Below are 20,445 nucleotides of genomic sequence, written 5' to 3' on the forward strand. Positions count from 1 at the left end.
AGAGAGGCTATATTAATAAAAATCTGTGAATAATCATATCTGCAAATTTTATTTATTATTTATTATGGTATTTATACCACTCTCTTCAGCTCTAAAGGCTATCAGCAAATGTCACAGCCACAAATTTGGAGGGCCAAATGTAAACACAATGATGAAGATGGTGGTGGTGATGGTGACAGTGATGATGATGATGGTTCTAGCTTTTCAGCCTGTGCTCTTTTCTCTTCCCTGTCCATACAGGTGTTCAGGATGGATGCTGAGGATGATCCCTTGTTGCAGGACATTTGGCTCAATGAGGAGGAAGAGGCTGCCTTTGGCCCCTGCAAGAGAACCAAAGGGACCCAGTTGTGTGGCAAATGCCAGTGGAATTCCCGGCCACGGACCACGCCAACCACGGCCGTGCAAACCTCTAGTTTTTGGAACGTGGTGGGCTGGGTTTTTACCAACCCCTACTCTGCCAGCCTCATCCTCTTCTTGGGTTGCGCCATTCCAGCCGCCCTAGCCATTGTGATGTTCCTGCATTATCCCGCTTTGGACATCGATATCTCCTACAACGCCTTTGAGATCCGCAACCATGAGTCCTCCCGGCGTTTCGACTCCCTCGCCTTGGCCCTGAAGACCCAGTTTGGCTCGTGGGGCCGTAGCCGGCGGGACTTGGCGGACTTCAATTCGGAGACCTTGCAGAGATTGATTTTCGAGCATCTCCAGCATCTCCACCACAATGCCTCCTGGTTGGGCGGCACTCGGGAGGCGAGGCGGAAACGTAGCCTGGATCAAAACAGGACTAGTTCCTCTCCTCAAGTCCAGCCGGGTTCAACCAACCAAACCTCCCGCCAGCCTCGGAGCACTCCGTCCCATTGGGAATACGCCAACGCCGTCGTGAGCGCCAACACTCAGACTCATGCGCATTGGCGCATTGAGCTCATTTTCCTCGCTCGGGGCGATACGGACAACAACATCTTCACCTCCGAGCGCCTGGTCACAATCCATGAGATCGAGCGCAGGATCATGGACCACCCTCATTTCCGGGAATTTTGTTGGAAGCCTCATGAGGTCCTCAAAGACCTTCCGTTGGGTTCTTACTCATATTGCTCCCCTCCCAGTTCCCTCATGACTTACTTCTTCCCCACCGAAAGAGGTGGGAAAATTTACTACGATGGCCTGGGGCAAGATCTGGCTGACATTCGAGGTGAGTAGGATGCCTAGGTTCCCACTTCTCCATTCCAAGGAGAGGACTCTCAGGATGAGACAGACACCAAATGCAGAATACCGATAAGATAAATATATGTATGTAAAGCATTGCTCTGAAATTAATGGGGTTCTTCTCATGACTTGCTGTGATGGATGTTGTGTTATGTGTGGGTGGAAGGGAAGGAATGAAGGTGCCATCCAATGAGCTGGAGGCCGTTCCCAAACCACTGGGTTGTCTACCTGCCTCTAGGTTCCCTAGAGCTGGCCATGACCCACCCTGAGTTCTACTGGTACGTCGACGAAGCCTTGTCGGCGGAAAACATGCGCAGCTCCCTCTTGCGCAGCGAGATTCTCTTCGGGGCCCCTTTGCCCAGCTACTACTCCATCGAAGACCGCTGGGAAGAACAGCGTCAGAAGTTCCAAAATTTCGTGGTGACTTACGTGACCCTCTTGGCCAAGCAGTCTACCAGGTGAGTAGGAGCAGGATTCCCCTTCTTTGCAGAACCATGTCTAGACCTCACTTTTTTGCATTTCTAGGTAGAGTCCCTCTAGGTTTGAGTGTTGGACTATGACTCTGGGGGCGATAGTCGATTCCTGGCTCAGCCGAGAAACCCATTGAGCGACTTTGGGCAAGTCACACATTCTCAGCCTCGGGAAGGCCATGGCAAAGCTCCTCTGAACAAATCTTGCCAAGAAAACCCCATGACATGGTTACCTTACGGCTGCCATAAGTTGGGAATGACTTGACGGCACATAACAACAAAAGGGGGAAAGGGAGATTTATCTTACCCACCTATTTCCCATTCCCCACTGTGTCAAAATTCAAGATGGGAACCGAATATTTGTGTCTCTCTGTGCTGTTTCTGGCATAGAAAATGCCATTTTTTGTGCCCAAAAGTGTGTGGTTCATACAGACTAAGTGCCAGATACAATTTTGGAGCGTTTTGGATGCAGGAGGATCAACCTGTCTTTTCTGCTTCTTTGTGCTTTAAAAGAGCTATCCAAGATGCTGAATTTCAGCACCATAGAGAACTCATTTAAAGCATCTTATTGTTCAGTACCTTGAAGTTCCTGCATTTTGGGGAAATCCCTTTAAAGCAATGGAAAACCTGGAGCGGATTTGCACCCCTCTGACATGGAAGCTCAGGAAAGGACCCACTCCAGGAGACAGACTGATATTGCAACCAAATTCTGAGCCTCGTGTTTCAAAAGTCTTGCAGCGTGTGCCAACGAAGATTGGCAGAACTCGCGAATCTCGCCGGAGACTATTCTTTTCCTGTGCCAGCTTTATTGTCTTTCTACTTTTAATTATCTTGGATTAGCTTTGCTTGGAGCCTCGCTTTTTTCGCTCCTTGCAAAAGAGCCTGGGCATCTCTCTCAGCTCTCAATGTAGGCTGCTGAGCCCTCCGAATCCGCTTGCTTTTATAACCCACTTTTGTGCTGCTTTTAATATAATAAAAGGATGATTAGGATTCCGGGCGGAATTGCTGCCTTTAGGATGGAGCAAACTTAAGCTCTAGAGGAAAGTTTTCGGGGAGAGAGTCTCTTCCTTTCTCTCTGCAGTTGCTCTTTTCTCTTGCAGAGAATCTAATCCTGTGGCTCTTGGGAGAAGAGCCGTCAGAATTTGCTGACGCTTAAAGAGATTTCCTAGCATTGACCCATCTGTCGAGAGTGAGAAGGAAACCGGGCTCTGTAGTTTCCTCCAATCCAAATGTGGGGGGCCTTTTCCAACCCAAGGATCAGATCAAGGCACATATTCCAGTGGTGGAAGGCAAAAGAGTCGAACCAAAAATACCAGCTGTATCTTGCGTAGCCAGTAACAAAGACTAGGGAGAGATCTCTTAAGCTTCTAGATGGGAAAAACCCACAGAAAAGATAGGAAACCACCAAACAATGAAGGGATTGTGGGCATCTGGAGGAATGCAGAAGTAAGGCCAATTGATGCCGCTTTGTAGCTCCATCCTATGGAATGGGATCTGTAGTTATACCAGTCTTTAGCCATCTCTGCCAAAGAAAGCTGGTGCCTCACCATGCAATGCACCCCAGGATTCTGCCGGATGGAGCCATGGCCGTTAAAGCGGTGTCTAACTGTGTCATTTCTACAAGGTAGATGCACCCCAAGTAGTGTCAACCCTTTGAATCAATGGCTGAATGGCAAGTCAGCATTAATGCAAATGCCATTGAGTCAATAGGTTTACTCTAACTGGGGCCAGCAATTGGATTTTGGCTACTGCAGGTGACACACATGATTTTCAATGAAGGAAAAGGACAGAAGTCTGCCAATTCCATCCGTTGGAGGTTAGGAAGAGAAGCCAGATGCTGGGACTCAAGTTTGTAGACCCGATTGATCCCAATGGATCCCAATGAATATGAGCAGACATTACTTCTACTGTGTAGATCAGTGATTCCCAAACTCTGGTCCTCCAGGTGTTTTGGACTTCAGCTCTAGGAGCCTCAACCATCTTGGCCAATAGTCTGGGTTTCTGGCGGCTGAAGTCCAAAAAACCCCCTGGAAGGCCAGAGTTTGGGAACCACTGTTTTAGATGCACCCTATGCTTCTGAAAACTCTGTTGTAACCTTGCGTCCCAAACTGGGGGGTGTAAATAAATACAACCATTATTGCCATCCTAACTTTTCATCCCACGTTCCCTGCTAGCAAAGTCCAAGTGCTTTACGGCGGGACGGATTTGTTTGACTACGAAGTCCGGAAGACCTTCAACAACGACATGTTGCTGGCTTTCATTAGCAGCAGCTGCATCGCGGTGCTGGTCTACATCCTTGCTTCTTGCTCAGGTGAGTTGATGTTAATAATAATACTACTACTAAAAATAATACAACCATATTGGGCTTAACCTCCTCTTCCTTAAAGCCGCAGGTAGTTCCAAGGGTGTGGCGTTTGCTAGGGATTTGGTTCCTTTTGATGCATGCCCATGGCTTATTGACATTTCGTAGCGTCTGCATCCATTTGCAAAGACGCCGACTGCGTGGAAGCAGAGGCATGCGCTTAAACGCTCTAAAAATATAGCACAAAGTCCACTCCTGAGTCAGTACTTCTCAGGCACTTGGTATAACATTTTCAAGTCAAAAAATGGTCCAATTCTTTTCCTCCCTGGTGTTGAGAAACCCTTTCAAGAATAGTCCTGGGCCGATGAAAAGTTTGGGACTTCTGCACAATAGGGTAATTTTCTTGTCCACACTTTCTCTCCCTCTTTTTCCTCCAGTGTTCCTGTCTTTCTTTGGGATCGCTAGCATCGGCCTCAGCTGCCTTGTGGCCCTCTTCTTGTACCACGTGGTGTTCGGGATCCAATACCTAGGGATCCTGAACGGAGTAGCGGCTTTTGTCATCGTAGGGATTGGTAGGTTGCTTTAACTTATCCAGTTTTCCGTATCACCCTAGGCTTGTATGTTCAGAAACAAGTCTCACTGAGTCCAATGTGGCTTATTCCTTGGGTGGAAAATGCCAGTATTGCCACTGTAGTATAGTGGTTTGAGCATTGAATTAGTATGACTCCAGAGACCAGGCTTCAAATTCCCTCTCTACTTTGGAGTAGAATATATACTCGACCTCATGTATAAGTCTTGGAACAAAGTTTTGGGGCCAAAATGATGGATTTTGCTATGGCCCATGGATAAATCAAGGGTAAAATTTAAGCGCATATAGCAAAGGAGCTAAAGGACGAGGCGACACAAAACAACATTGAAGAACTTACAAAATTCTAGCAGACCTAACTCATTGGGCTTACTGTTAAGACAGGATTTCCGCACCGCTGAACCTGCGATCGACAAGCAAGAACTTTTTTGACTTTAATTGCCCCGTGCTTTTTAATTACTTCTGCCAGCATTAGAAACGTCGCTGGTATTACTCCGTAACTCATTACATGCCTTTCATTAAGTGCTTTTACGGCTCTCTGTAATTGTTTTCTGGTAATTTCGTTGCAGATGAATTTTTTACGGAGAGCCGTGCTGGGTTATATATCAGAGGAGGGGAGAATGTGTATAAACTACTTTTAGTTAATTAAGTTATAATGCCGCCATCTCTCACAAAGCTGTCCTTGCAGGATATACCTTCTTCTCATGTCAGTTTTTCAAAAATCTCCTGGGGAGAGATACAGGACTCTGCGGTAGATCAAGGGAAGAAAGGTCTGACCTGGAATAAAGCCGCTTTGATAGAGTCAGAGAATCCTAGAGTTGGAAGAAACCCCAAGGAACATGCAGCCCAATCCCCTTCTGCCATGCGATCAAAGCACCCTTGATAGATGGCCTTATAGCCTCTGTTTGAAAACCTACAAAGAAGGATAGATTCATAGAGTTGGAAGAGACCCCAGAAGCCATCTGGTTCAACCCCCTGCCATGCGGGAAGACACAACCAAAGCATTCCCAATCGATGGCCATCCAGACTCTGTTTGAAAACCTCCAAAGAAGGAGACTCCATCACTCTCCAAGTGAGAATCTTCTACTGTTAAGCATCTCTTACCTTCAGGAGGTTCTTCCTGATGTGAAGTCGAAGGCTTTCATGGCCAGCATCGATAGTGGCCAGCATCCAAAGGAGAGTGACTAAAATGGTGAAGGGTCTGGAAACCATGGAGCCCTATGAGGAACGACTTATGGAGCTAGGGATGTTTAGCCTGGAGAAGAGAAGGTTAAGAGGTGATATGATAGCCCTGTTTAAATATTTGAAGGGATGCTATATTGAGGAGAGAACAAGCTTGTTTTCTGCTGCTCCAGAGACTAGGACCCGCTTAACCTTCTCTTCCAATGCACTTAAATCTTATAAGTTTCCCAACAGTGTCCCCTTTTCTGTGCCATTTCAGGTGTGGATGACGTCTTTGTCTTCATCAACACCTACCGGCAGGCCACCCACTTGAAAGATCTGAACCTTCGGATGATCCACACCATTCAAACCGCTGGGAAAGCCACCTTCTTTACTTCCTTGACCACCGCTGCAGCTTACGCGGCCAACATTTTCTCGCAGGTGAGCCTTTTCTCTTTTGCCGGTGTCGAAACACACTCAGACCCCTGAGTTAAGATGCTCAAATAGTTGGCATTTTAGTTCAGACTAAACACAGAAGCAGATTTGCTACCCTGCTGATGTTGGAGCGGCCCGCCTCCATCCCATGATGGCTTTCCCCAAATCCTCTTTCCTATTTTATCCACAGATTCCAGCTGTCCATGACTTTGGGCTCTTCATGTCGCTGATCGTTTCTTGTTGCTGGGTTGCCGTCCTTTTCACAATGCCTGCGGCTCTTGGGATCTGGTCTCTCTACCTTTCCCCTATGGAGAACGCCTGCCAGGCTAGGTGAGGCCTATGCAGTTGACTTCATATATATAGTCTTCTTTCCACATTTGCAGCTTTGATGTTTATGGATTTTATTATTTGCGTCTTTGATTAAAATATTACCTCTAGAAATCTCTAGGTCCTCCAGCATAACTCTGCTGGAAGTTGGCCATAGAGCCACACTGGAGGACCTAGAGATTCCTAGAGAAAACACTTCTCTAGGCATTTGTAAGTCCTCCACTGTGATTCTATGTTCAACCTCTAGATGCTGACCGTAAAGTTGCATTCGAGGACATAGAAATTTGTAGGTGGATGAAAGAGGCTTCTCTGATTCAACAGCTTCATTCTATTTGGGACGATTGGATTTAACCCTGCAGCTAAACAGGTGGCTATAGTCACTTAGATTGGGCTAACTGGATTTCACTTGGAGTCAGTGAAGAACCGGAAGCGTTTTGAAGTTCTAGCCGTAAATAAGAATTTGTGGCACACTTGCATTTTTCCCCCCATCCAATGAAATAACCAGGCACCAGTTTTGCAGGAAAAGTCCTGTCATCCGTGCTAAAATGTTGGTTTTGTGCAAAAATCGGGGCGGGGGATTGCTATTTTAGGCTGCATCAATAGAAGTATAGTGTCTAGATCAAGAGAAGTAATAGTGCCGCCGCCGTCGCCCTTTTCCATCTGGGCAGGGCGGCCCAGAGGACTTTGCCCACCGCCGCCGCGGCGTTTCTCCAGGGGGCGGGGCTGGTGGGAGCGGCCCCTACAAAAGCTGGCCCGCCGGCTCCCCCCAAAGAGGATGCTGCCGTTGCCCTTCTCCATCTGGGCAGGGGTGGCCTAGGGGACTCTGTCCGCCGCCTATACCATCAGGGCGGAGTGCCTGTTGTTGGGGTCTCTTTAGAGGGAGGGAGATAGAGAGGGGCTTAGTTATTTTTTTCTCATTAGGGATTGATTGGGATACGTCCTGTCTTTTTTTTCGCTGCTGTATACTATCTAATGTATTTTTAGATTGCCTTAGTATTTGATTGTATAGGATGGATTTATTGCTGTATTGTGATTTATTGCTGTATTGTAGTACATGCTTTTTATGCTGCTTGTAAATTGTATTGTAAATTGTATTGTATTGTATTTTACCTGTTGTAAACCGCCGTGATCATAGGAACGGCGGTATATAAATAAAATTTCATTTCATTTCATATTCTGCTCTGGTCAGGCCCCACCTAGAATATTGTGTCCAGTTCTGGGCGCCACAATTCAGAAAGGACATTGAGAAACTGGAGTGTGTCCAAAGGAGGGCGACAAAAATGGTGAAGGGTCTGGAAACCATGCCCTATGAGGAACGACTTAGGGAGCTGGGGATGTTTAGCCTGGAGAAAAGAAGGTTAAGAGGTGATATGATAGCCCTGTTTAAATATTTGAAAGGTTGTCATATTGAGGCGGGAGCAAGCTTGTTTTCTGCTGCTCCAGAGAACAGGACCCGGAACAATGGATGCAAGCTACAGGAAAAGAGATTCCACCTGAACATTAGGAGGAACTTCCTGACAGTAAGGGCTGTTCGGCAGTGGAATGCACTTCCTCGGAAGGTGATAGAGTCTCCTTCCTTGGAGGTCTTTAAACAGAGGCTGGATGGCCATCTGTCAGGGATGCTTTGATTTGGATTTCCTGCATGGCAGAATGGGGTTGGACTGGATGGCCCTTGTGGTCTCTTCCAACTCTACGATTCTATGATTCTATGATTCTATGATTCTATGGCTATCTTGGTGCCTGGAGAGACTCACTTGGCATCCGTTCCTCTTCTTGCCACAGCTGCAGTCAGAAATGCACCAAGAAGGATACCTTGCATGTCTCCGATGGTCTGTTGATCTCGGCGGAGGCAGCCAGTGAAAACAGAGGGACCCTGCCTTATCTGGATGATGACATCCCCTTATTGAATGTGGAAGAGGAACCAGGTTGGTCGGAGACGCTCATCTTTCCTATTTGTCCTTTTGTTTCTCCCTTACCTTTGGAAATGTTACTTTTTGGTCTACAATTCTCAGAATAGCCAACTACTTTTTGGGGGACCACCTTGCAAATCCTCCTGCAGAATGCCCCTCCTTTTAACGCTGGGAGGTCAATGCCTCTCAACAGACAGCCTGAGGTGCATGAAACGTCCGCCACAAGCATCTCACCTCGTTGATATGCCTTCCCTGCCGCGCATGGTAATTTATGGAAATGGATTCTTTCGCTGCTTGCCTAGAATAATAGGAGACAGGATGACAATTTCCTCCGGGACCCCCATGGGTCAACAGGGCATGGGAGGTAGTGCCATGCGCGCGCCGGAGCGCATGTCTGCAATGCTAATGAAGTCAAGGGGGAGAGTTTTTTAATGTCAAAATGGTAAAATGAGGGTCAAGGGTCTCTTTATGGTTTAAGAAGTGGCCAGTGAAGATGATCCCTTGGTCCCCTTCAGCGCATGGGGGGGCATGAGATACGGAAAATGAGGGACCCACAGCTTATCATCTTCCTATCATGGCCATTTTAAAGTTTTTATTCACAAGTGGAACCTCACTGTTTTAGACATAGGAGTTTCTCACACTGGGTCTAGTTTTCAGCATTAAAGAAAGATTAAAGCGCATAGATAGTATTTCCAGATTCCATAGTATTGAACTACAGCAGTTAAAGTGGTGTCGAACTGCATTATTTCTGCCGTGCGGATGCCGCCATAGTCACTGGAACCATGGCCTGCTGCGACATTTTCTTGCTGTTGACGTCGTCGTGCAAAACAGTCCCGTCCTACTTTTATCACGGATTGAGAAATCCAAAGCTAAACGTTGCACACGGTTGTTGCAAGGCCATTTGAATTCCCTGCCCCTTATAATAAGAGGAACCGATTGACAGCCATTGTGTGTGTTTCACAACAAGGCAATGGGTTTTAATTCCCGCACCAGCCGTTTGAAAACTTGGCCTTGTTCTTTTCCTTTTCCTTTTTAAAGGCAAGGTCAGGAAGGGAATTGCTAGGCTGGGGGAAAGCTGTTGAAAATAAGGAGGGAGCAATCCTTGTGTGCTGGATAATTGTTCCAAATGATTCCCATTCATCCGCTAAGAGAACCGATGCCTGGAGATACAGCGATAGATGTGGCCGCTCGGTCTGTTTGTCCATAGAAGGACTCCCTTTGTTCTGCTGCCTATTCACTTGGCTTTTGTGAGAGAGAGCCCTTCAGCTCAGCACACTTCTCTTTCTTTTCTTGCCAGTGGCTTTGGAAATGGGGGACGTCCCCTTGGTCTCCGTGTTGCCAGACAACCTCCAGATCCATGCAAAGGACGGCAGCCATGGACACTTAATCGGTCACCTCCAAGACCTCCTGCAGGGCTGGGTGCTCTGGTCGGCTGTGAAGAGCAAATGGGTGATCGTCGGTAAGCCTTCGTCATTTACGTCTTTGCCACACCAAGATTGCATAGGCCATGATCCCGTGAGTGGTGCATGCATGCATAGACACAGCTCATTTTTTTAAGGGGATAATGGGAGTCATTCTCAACACCTTTGTTTCTCTCTCTCTCCAAAACTTTCATCCCAGCAGCTGAGATGGGCCACCATTGCTTCTGGTTTTTTAATGGGGCTTGTTGAAGCTCTGTGGGGAAAGGAAAGAACAGTGCACTCCATCTAGAATCATACCTCCTTTCTTTCTTCTCCAAGCCTAGACCAGCAGCTTCAAGCTCTGCAAGGGACCATCAATGGTGCTATTTATTAGCTAGGCTCTGCAGCGAAAGAAAAGTGCATCCCATCTGAGAGCATACCCTCATTTATTTCTTCCTCCAAGCCTAGATCAGAAGCTTCAAGCTCTGCAAGGGACCTACAATGGGGCTGGTCTAGGCTCCAAGCAGAAGGGAAAGATGGATACACTGCATCTGGGAGTGCATCCTCATTTATTTCTCCCTCCAAGCCTAGACCTGCCTCTATGAGTTGCCTCCCTTTCCTACCGGTTGGGATCCAAACTTGCGCATCCAATTTCTTCCTTCCTCATCATGCCTGCAGATTTAGAAGCGAGGGAAGACCCTTCTTAGCATGGCCTCTGTATTGTCCCATACCTGGTCTTATAACCTGGTCTCACTCCTTGCCCCCTTTCTTGTTCCAGGGCTGTTTCTCTCGGTTCTCATCCTCTCCATCTTCTTCGCCAGCCGCCTCCACCCAGCCAGCCGTGCCCCGCTACTCTTCAGGCCCGACACCAACATCCAAGTGTTGCTGGACCTCAAGTACAACCTGAGCGCGGAGGGCATCTCTTGCATTACCTGCTCAGGTGAGTTAGCCCAAACCCAATAGCTGGGGCAGTGTAGGAAAGTGCCAGTTCTATGGAGCAATGCAGGATCAGACTGAGCTGGCGTGTTTATATGTGAATAATTCTTGCCGCCGCTTTCATAAAATGACTTCCAGGTGGCTTTGTAAAGACTTGATGCCCTCTAAGATAACCAATACCAGTCTGTTGTCTTAAGGAGTTTACAAAAACACCAAATCATATGTCCCCGGAATGGTTTTTTGACCGAGGATGTGTTGTCCTCCTGGTACATATTCTTCTTTGTAAGCAAGAACGCATCAGCCTTGTACTTCTCTTGATCCTGGATATCCTTTTGTCCCTGACTAACCTTGTGCGACAGGATTGTTTCAGGAAAAACCCCGCAATCTGCAGAATAACATCCGCACCTCTTTAGAGAAGAGGAAACGGGGGTCCGGAATGGCATGGGGAAGTCGAGGGAGCACTGCCGGGGATGGAGGAGCCATTCAAGGTGAATTCATGAGCACGCTCTCATTGTATATTTGTATATTTGCTATATACCCCTCTGCTTTGGCCCCCAAGATATATGCAATCCAAACATGATTCCACTTAGCACTCCATAAAATAGGGATGTTCCCAGATTACAAGGTTTAGTTGGGATCTGAATTCACAAAGATTGGGCTTGGATGAAGTTGGATGTCCCCCCACATGATTTGAGGAGTACACCAGTCACAAAGTTGTGGTTGGACCCCAATTTGGCGATACAGATTGTTTTGGGTTGAATGAATTCATAGACACCTCCCCCAGATTAAATTCCAGTCCAGGTTTCTGATGAGAAGGTCTGGTTGACCATGGAAAGGTCTACCTTGGAAAGTGGTGGACTCTCCTTCAGTGGAGGGTCCTCATCCTTCCCATTCACCTGACAGTGTCCTGTTCTCCAGACCCCCAGGGAACGGTCTACATCTTCAAGTCTAAAGGCAGAAGCAGGCCAGTGGTCTACAGGTTCTCCCTTAACGCCAGCGTCCCAGCACCATGGCAAATGGTCTCCACCGGAGATGGAGAAGTCCCTTCCTTCCAGGTGAGTTCCCAGAGTAGTTCCCAATCCTCCCCAGAGGTTTTTAAAAAGGCCATGCATAATGTCCCCATTGTTGTAACTCTTAAATTGGTGTGGGATGGAAGAGATGATCAGCCCTTTTGCAGAATCGATGGACTTTCTCAATCTGTCCCCCTCTCCAACATTTTTGACTAGAGTCCTCCTCATCCATAGTGGATAGTGGCTGGGGATGATGGGGCTTTGCATTCCAATAGACTCGAGGCTGAAAGGGGCTGGGTTAGAAAGAGTTTTCAAGTCTCATGAGACTCTTCTGAAGTTTTTTGTGGGTTTTTCGGGCTCTGTGGCCATGTTCTGGAAGACTTTATTCCTGACGTTTTGCCAGCATCTGTGGCTAGCATCTTCAGAGAATGGCATCCTCTGAAGATGCCAGCCACAGATGCTGGAGAAACATCAGGAATAAACTCTTCCACATAGCCCCAAAAAACCACAAAGAACTATGGATGCCGGCCATGAAAGCCTTCATCTTCTGGGCAATTTCAGCATCACATCCTGATGGGTTTGCGCATCTTCTTCTCTTCCGGCTGCTGTTTTGAGCAGGTTTTGCAATGCTAACATCTCTATTTATGCCCCGTTTTCCCTGGCGCTGGACAACGTGTAGTGAAGTGATCTGTTTTCATTAATCCATTGCTTAGGTGTATAGAGTTCCTTACGGTAACTTCACCAAGAGGCTGACCGCTTGTATGTCCACAGTAGGGCATCTCCAGCAGATGGGCCCCAAGAAGTGGATGATGACCACCTTGTCCTGTGATGCCAAGAGAGGATGGAAATTCGACTTCAGCTTCTACGTGGCTCCAAAGGAGCAGCAACGCACGCGGTGAGGAAGCGGGGTCAGATATGCGCTCGGATGGGGGTACACTACTTGGAAATAGTACTCGCAATGATAGATAGATAGATAGATAGATAGATAGATAGATAGATAGATATTGAAAGCCTCCATTTTATATATAGAAAGCAAGTAGTTAGCCCTTGTGGCTGGGTCTGCAAGTTTTAGAGGCAATATCTATGCTTCTTCACATTTTTTTCCTGCAACATTTAGAGGGGATATCTCTGCTAGTCCACATTTCTCTTGCAAGATTTGGAGGGGATATCTAGGCTTGGACAGAAGGCAATCTTGACCGTCCTGGACTTATTCCACACGAAATGCACACATGACTGTTTTGTATGGAAAATGGCATTGTCTGCATAGGAAACAAAGCTTTCAGGATCATCCATTTCTCTTTCTCTCTCCAGGAAGTTATATTTTGCCCAGTCGCACAAGCCTCCTTACCATGGCAGGGTTTGCATGGCTCCTCCTGGTTGTCTCCTCAGCTCCAGTCCGGATGGTCCCAACAAAGGCTTCTTGTATGTGCCGAGCGAGAGACGTGAGTCCTAGATGACTTTCCTGTTGTTGTTGTTGCTGTTGTTTTGTGCCTTCAAGTCGATTCTGACTTATGGCGAACCCATCATGGGGTTTCTTAGCAAGATTTGTTCAGAGGAGGTTTGCCATTGCCTTCCCCAAAAGCAAAGGGGTCGCTTCTCCAAAATGGAGAGTGTCCGTCCTTCAAAAACAGCATTGCTAGTCTTCCAAAAGTGACAAAGGAGTTTATCGTAAGGAACAAATCCCATTCAGAATCTAAATTTAAACTGAAAACAACTCGCATTCATTTGCGGGTTGTTTTCTCAGACGACGTTCGAGGTTAACCCCGACAGAAGGTTGAGGAAACCTGGGATGCTTTTATCCGTGTGATAAAGTCCAAAGTCAGTTCTCCAGAAGCAACAGATTCTGCCTTCCTAAAGTAACTATGTCGGTCCTCTAGAAGCAACAAATCAGTCCCCAAAAAAGCAAAGGTATCAGTCCTCCCAAAGCAATGGAAAAACTACAAGAGTTGGACCCCCAAAAGCCACAGCATGCCCCCGGCTTCTTCCTCGGGGCTCATATTTACCAACTATCTGCTCAGACAACAAGACGCCTTTTTTCTCCTTTGCTGGCTGTCTTCCCAATTGCAGAAAATGCTTATTTTCTCCAGTCTCCAGCTCTGGCCCTGAGCAGGTTGAGCGCACTTAATCGGTTGTCAGCCATCGGGAGCCATTCAACAAGCCCCTTCTAATGCATTTTCTGCAGAGGCACTTTCATCCGTAGATAGCATATGTGCAGCCTTGAGTCGAATGGAGTTGAATAACTCTCCCCCAAAGCTCAGGTCATATCGACCCAGAAGAGAAAACCATGCTATTACCTAAATGAAAATCCTTTATTATTTTAAATCCAGACAGAGCTTTGTTATTGTCTTGATCTCATTCCTTCTTAATGCAGCAAGACAGTAACCCAAAAGCTAAAGGAAGACAGGCATGCCTCAGTTAACAAAGCCTCTGACAAAGAAGTTCCTTTTTAGAACGACGTTAAAAATAAAAACCAGGCCCCTTTCCCCCTCATCCTCTGTCTAGCCCAAAGCATTTTAGCAGCGTCAGTAAGAGAAACAGCAGCCGCTCTTCCTTTTCTTCTCTTCCGCAGCCAACCCCAAAGCCAAGTTGTCGATCACATCTGGATTCAACCCTTGTGGAAATACCAGCTGTGGAAAGCCAGCCGTGCGGCCGCTGGTTGACACAGGCGCCATGGTGTTTGTGGTGTTTGGCGTTCTCGGGGTGAATCGCACCCGGCGCACGGACAATCACGTGATTGGAGACATGGTACACATGCCTTTTTGTGTGGATCACGGAGGGGTGAGGGCTAAGGACGGAAAGCACCAGCTTGGGCTAAATTTGCAGAGAGATACAAACTGACACATGCTGATATCCCAAAGGTGCTCATCCTAAAGCACTGGTTCCCAAACTGTGGGTCGGGAACCCTTTGGGGGTCGAATGACTCTTTCACAGGGGTCGCCTAAGACCATCAGAAAACACATATTTGCATGTAGCAATGAAAATAATTGTATGGTTGGGGGTCGCCACAACATGAGGAACTGTATTAAAGGGTCGCAGCATTAGAAAGGTTGGGAACCACTGTCCTAAAGGCTGGATGGATGAGATAGTGGAGGGGGTTAATGCTTCTTTGAGGTGGTCCGAGAAGAGATTAAGCGCTCACCTTTCACCAGGGCATGGTTCCTTTTTTGATAAGGGTTAAAGTACAGTATTTGCTTTGAGCCATGGATAAGTCGACCCAGGTTTTTTGAATCAGTTTTTTGATTACAATTTCTAGACTTATGCATATATACAGTACATGGTGCACTGAGGCTTGTAGAATAGCCCAGTGGATCTCAGTGGAGGATGTACTCATTTTGTGTCTGGCTACGGCAACATAGTCAGACGCCTCTCCAATTTCCCACTGCTTTCACATGGAACAGCCATTGCGGGAGCTGTAGCATTTCTGACGTAGGCGCAGAGGTCAGCGAATGGCCGCTGTAGCGTATTTCTTTGTGCAATGCCATTGTCTCATACGTTTCTCTCCTCCCGTGTGTGTCTCCTTGTGAAAGGGCAGCGTCATTTACGATGACGGCTTTGACCTCTTCAAAGAGATTGGCAGCTTGTGCCGGATCTGCAAGGCCATTGCCAGCAACGCTGAGCTGGTCAAGCCAGGAGGAGCTCAATGCTTGCCATCAGGTTCGTTCAACCATCTTCTCGCAACCCGCTGTTACATGTTAAGGGGTGACGTCGGTGGTCTTGGCATGCAGGCATTTAAAAATGAATTTATGCAGGCTGAGAGCTGTGCTGTGCTAAGTGGAAGTCACTGGTTCTCCATAGGGCCTCATTCCCACTGCCTTTTAAACCTGATCACAAATCGGTTTCAACCAGTTCAAATGACTCTGATTCCCACTTAAACTGAATCGCTGAAGCAATTCCAAGAAGGGAGCCATGCGCTGGACCCATTTAACCCACGTCTTGTTTGATAAATCCGTTCCGCGCAAGTGTGAACCAGATGCGGATTGGCATCGACTTAAATTTGCCCTCCGGCCAAAGCTGGAGCGGGTCCATTTTGAATCAATTCATGCATGAATGTGAACCACAAGTGGGTTATTTTAGAGGGGGAAAATGCGATTGGGGCAAATGTAGTGGGAACCACACTCCACTGTCGAATCGATCCATCGATTCAGGTCGCACACTGATTTATCTGTAAGTGGGAATGAGGCCAGTATTTCTGCTAAGGAAAGAGTATTTTGGGGAGCGGGTGTCCCCCTGGCCTTGTCCCCCTAAATCCATCTCCCCTAAACACTCTCAGGCCTTCTGGGTTGTATGAAAAAGATGCTTTCCCTCTTTCCAGGTTATAGTATCTCTTCCGTCCTTCAGATGCTCCATCCAGAGTGTAAGAACCTGCCGGAGCCAAACCTCCTCCCGGGGCAGCTCTCCCACGGAGCCGTGGGGCTGAAGGACGGCAAGGTCCAGTGGATCTCCATGGCTTTTGAGTCGGTGAGGACTCCTTATCCAGGTCCACTAAACTGCCTTGATCTTGCAGTGTGTCTCCCAGGGGTTGCCCATACATGTATTCATGACATGTTTGGGTGTCATGAAAAAGGTAGCAAATTTGTCGGTGTTTTACTGCTGGGTTTTTAAAGCCGGAGATGGAGAAAGGGGCTTGACCATTTCACAGGTCCTTCCTTGTGTTTGTTTTCTGATCCTCCCTCGCTGTCTCCTGCTTCAGACAACCTACAAGGGGAAGTCGTCCTTCCAGACCTACTCCGACTATCTCAAATGGGAAACCTTCCTCCAAGAACAGCTCCGGCAGTTTCCCAAAGGGTCTGCGTTGCGGCGGGGCTTCCAGACCTGTGAACACTGGAAACAGATCTTCATGGAGATAATTGGTGAGCGTGTTGGGTTCCTCTGAGTCTTCATCCTGCGATGGGCATACCAAGGGAGGAAGGGGAAACTATTAGGACTCCAACAAAATGTGGCATCATGCAGTGCTTCTATGCCCATGTCTCACTCTTTGTTGCTGGCCACTTTCAAGGGATGGGAGTTTGCAATAGTCTTAAGGCAGAGAGAGTGTGACTTGCCCAACGTCACACTATGGGTTTCCACGGCTGACCAAGGATCTCAACCCTGGTCTCCAAGTCCTCTCCAAACACATTTCAGCCATAAAAATGATTGTATAAAATAAACAAATGAATAAACCCAAACTTCTCTTCTGTATTATTCCAGGTGTCCAGAGTGCCCTCTATGGCCTCATCCTGTCCCTTGTCATCTGTGTGGCTGCTGTGGCCCTCTTCACCACTCATGTCCTTCTGCTGGTTCCTGTGCTACTCACCATCCTAGGTACAACAGACGTTTGTTGTTGTTGTTGTTGTTGTTGCATGCATTCAAGACATTTTTGACTTGTGGGAACCCTAAAGGGAACCTATCATGGGGTTTTCTTGGCAAGATTTGCTCAGAGGAGGTTTGCCATGGTCTTCCCTTGAGAGAGTGTGACTTGCCCAAAGGTCACCCAGTGGGTTTCGTGGCTACGCTGGGAATCGAATCCTGGTCTCCAGAGTTGAACTTAGTTTGGGGAAGAGGAGACTGAGAGATGCTATGACAGCCATTTGTAAATACCTGGAGGTGCTATAGAAGAAGGAGTGAACTTGTTTTCTGCTGCTCCAGAGATTAGAGAAAGCTGGGAAATAAATTAAATAAATAGAGTGAGAACCAGTGGATTCAAATGGCAGGAAAAGAGTGTCCACCTAAACATTAGGAAGAACGTCTTGACTGTAAAAGCTGTTTGACAGTGGAAGACGCTGCCTTGGATGGTGGTGGCATCTCTTTCCTCAGAGGTCTCTTCACGTGTGCTTCAGTTGTGTGTTCCTGCTTTGTAGGGGGTTGAACTAGAAGACCCTTGAGGGTCTTTCCAGTGCCATGATCCAACTATTCCCTCTCTCTTTCTCTCTTCCTTCCCTAGGAGTCGTCTGTCTGGTGGTGACTATCATGTACTGGTCTGGCTGGGAGATGGGAGCCGTGGAGGCCATTTCCCTCTCCATCCTGGTTGGCTCCTCTGTGGACTACTGCGTCCATCTTGTAGAAGGCTTCCTTCTGGCCGGAGAGAGCCTGCCTCTTCACCTGGCGGAGGTGAGACGACAGGTCCTTCCCAAAATTACGTTATTAGCTTTCTAAAATATTAAGTTTCTACAACCTCTTCTCTTGTTTTCATGATTCTTAAATCGATCCTCTCCTTTTACGGTACGCCACCCTGAGATCTGGAACACCAATAAAACCAACACAAGCCTTAAGTTAGACAACCATCACAAGGGGCTAGTTTCCTCCATCAATGGGCACATCCCTTTTTTTGGTTACCATTTTTGGCCAATTTTCAGCTGAAATAAAGGCTTGGGGATATTCTGGAAGACTTGAAGGGTCACAAAATGGGGTATATAGTGTGCATATCACTTCCCATACCCCTGGTGAGGATGGACTAATGGCCTGGCTCCATATTGGACCATTACTGATGTTCCTAGGTTCTATACAATTCTTGATGATAGGGTTGCAAACACAGACCTGTGGCAGGGAACATGGATCATGAACCCCCTATAAATCCAATAGCTTCATCCTATAGGACCCTGTATATCCAGTGCCTTCTTCTTCCCACCCTCCAGGACCCCAGTTCCAGCAGGCAATGGAGGACAATCGAAGCCGTCCGGCACGTTGGTGTGGCCATTGTGTCCAGCGCGGTCACCACTGTCATAGCCACTGTCCCTCTCTTCTTCTGCATCATCGCCCCCTTTGCCAAGTTTGGCAAGATCGTGGCCCTCAACACGGGGGTCTCCATCCTTTACACCCTGACTGTGAGCACTGCCCTCCTCAGCATCATGGGACCCCCTTTCTTCACACGGAGCCGGACTTCCTTCCTCAAAGCCCTCGCTGGGCTGCTGGTCGCCATGATGGCGGGCCTCTGCATCTGCTTGGTGTTGTTGAGAAGCGGATTCAAGATCCCCCTCCCCAACGGGACAGTCCTATAGTTCCATGGAGCCCAAGGAACCCGCCCCAATTGTTTCTCCCCCTTTCCTTTCCCGCATTTTATCCCCAGCCAACTGGAGTACTGTAGGAACGCTGGATCTGTTAGACCAATTTATAGCGGTGGGTGGTTGCCTCCATGTTAGTTGGGCAGTGAATCCTGTCCTGGATTTTGATAGCTTTACTCCCCAGACTACTCCTTGCTCCATCCTCAACATGAAATCCCTTTGAATATTTAAACATGGTTGTCATGCCCCTTCTTAACCTTCTCTTCTCCAAGTTAAACCTAGCCAGGTGTCTAAGCCGCTCCTCATAGGAGTTGGTGGTTTCCAAATCTTCGACCATTTTGGTCGGCCGCCTCTGGACAACGCTCCAGCTGGTCAGCATCCATCTTGAACTGTGATGACCAGAACTGGACACAATATTCCAGGGGAGGTCTGACCAAAGGAGAATAGGTTGGCACTGTTACTTCTCTTGAGCTTTCCTATCCAGTCCTGGGAGATATGGAAAGGTGAAGGGAACCATCTTTCTCCCCAAAGACAGGAGATGTGGAGGGATGCAGAGGATAGAGGGGTAAGATGTCCTTTCCAGCGGCAGCTGATGGGTCCCATGCCAATGACGCAGTGAATCCATTTTGTTTTAGCTCAGTCTTGAAAGGAGTTATTCCAGGTGTTGAACCTAAACCCAACCCCTTGGAGTTGGCGAGTTCCTTCCGTACTTCACTTGGCTCCTTTAATTTCTGCATCCACTTTTTAGAAGGACTTTTCTATTTCTTTCAGTAAGTCCAGAAGGAAATCAGTTCTTGTGGTTTATCCTTTCCCCTTCTATCTCTTCCCTCCCTCGCCTCTCAATTTCCAGATGCACTTTACTTCCTACCTCCCTCGTTTTTCTGCTTGGAAACTTAAGGAATTAATTGTGTTAATATATATTATTTTCCCCCAGGATGGATGGAGTGTAAGGATCTATACACACTGTGGCTACTATATAGGAGGATTGGCCATTGGGGAGGGGGAAAGAAAATGCACAAAAGATGTGCAGAAGTTACTTTCTTCTTGTACCCTTCTCAGGTTTGGTTTGGTTTTTCCATATGCCAGTTTTCTTGGTCCATAGCTATTGTTTATTGGATTGACAGGCCGAAAGGGGAGGGAAGAAAGTAATGTCGAAATGAAGTGACTGGTCTAGGCTGCGAAGGGAAATGGTCTCCCAAAGGGAGTTTGTTGTTGTGCGCCTTCAAGTCATTCCTAACTTATGGTGACTCTAAGGTGAATCGATCATGAGGCTTTCTTGGCAAGATTTGTTCAGAGGAGGTTGGCTATCACCTTCCGTTGAGGCTGAGAGAGTGTGACATGCCCAAAGTCACCTAGGTTTCATGGCCGAGTTGGGAATTGAACCTTGGTCTCCAGAGTTGTAGTCCAACACGCAAACCACTGTGCCATGCTGGCTCATATATATATGTGCTCATAAATCACTAACACGATTCCAGGCCTGATTCAAACCCTAGAACGTCCTCTCTTTTGAATGTCGAAAGTCAAAACGTTGCTAAGATTTGAGGCTCCGATATGGCAGGGATCTTCCTTAGGGATTCACAAGTCGAAGCCCTCCTTCTGTTTCCTTCCCGGCTGCCATGCAAGCGGTGGTTTGCCCTCCGCTCTTGGAAGGTGCTTGTTGGGAGCAGATGGTCCCCATTAAGCTGCAAATGAAACCACAAACCAACTCCATTAACAAGTGCATTTGAA

At 47.5% G+C, this 20,445-nt stretch overlaps 1 protein-coding gene across 1 annotated transcript; it reads left to right on the plus strand.

Moving 5' to 3' along the window:
- The first annotated feature begins 246 nt into the window (after positions 1-246).
- DISP3 (dispatched RND transporter family member 3) lies at positions 247-19,862 on the plus strand. Its single transcript, XM_089534128.1, has 20 exons — positions 247-1,189; positions 1,442-1,661; positions 3,848-3,984; positions 4,413-4,547; positions 6,003-6,163; positions 6,348-6,487; positions 8,267-8,409; positions 9,692-9,853; positions 10,573-10,734; positions 11,090-11,218; positions 11,649-11,785; positions 12,454-12,635; positions 13,052-13,182; positions 14,310-14,485; positions 15,268-15,394; positions 16,053-16,198; positions 16,431-16,590; positions 16,928-17,041; positions 17,661-17,827; positions 18,352-19,862. Exons 1-20 carry the CDS (start codon positions 250-252, stop codon positions 18,712-18,714), a joined length of 4,032 nt encoding a protein of 1,343 aa, XP_089390254.1. The 5' UTR covers positions 247-249; the 3' UTR covers positions 18,715-19,862.
- Positions 19,863-20,445: the final 583 nt, after the last annotated feature.

Source organism: Sceloporus occidentalis, unplaced genomic scaffold (assembly GCF_023333645.1).
Source record: "Sceloporus occidentalis isolate IW3139 unplaced genomic scaffold, rSceOcc1.0.p SCAF_8, whole genome shotgun sequence".
NCBI classification, from domain to species: Eukaryota; Metazoa; Chordata; class Lepidosauria; order Squamata; family Phrynosomatidae; genus Sceloporus; species Sceloporus occidentalis.

Coding starts and splice junctions, on each gene's coding strand:
- DISP3 (XM_089534128.1), top strand. CDS start 250: ATGGATGCTGAGGATGATCCCTTGTTGCAGGACATTTGGCTCAATGAG. Junction 4,548..6,002: donor TTTTGTCATCGTAGGGATTG/GTAGGTTGCTTT, acceptor GTGCCATTTCAG/GTGTGGATGACGTCTTTGTC. Junction 9,854..10,572: donor GAGCAAATGGGTGATCGTCG/GTAAGCCTTCGT, acceptor TTCTTGTTCCAG/GGCTGTTTCTCTCGGTTCTC.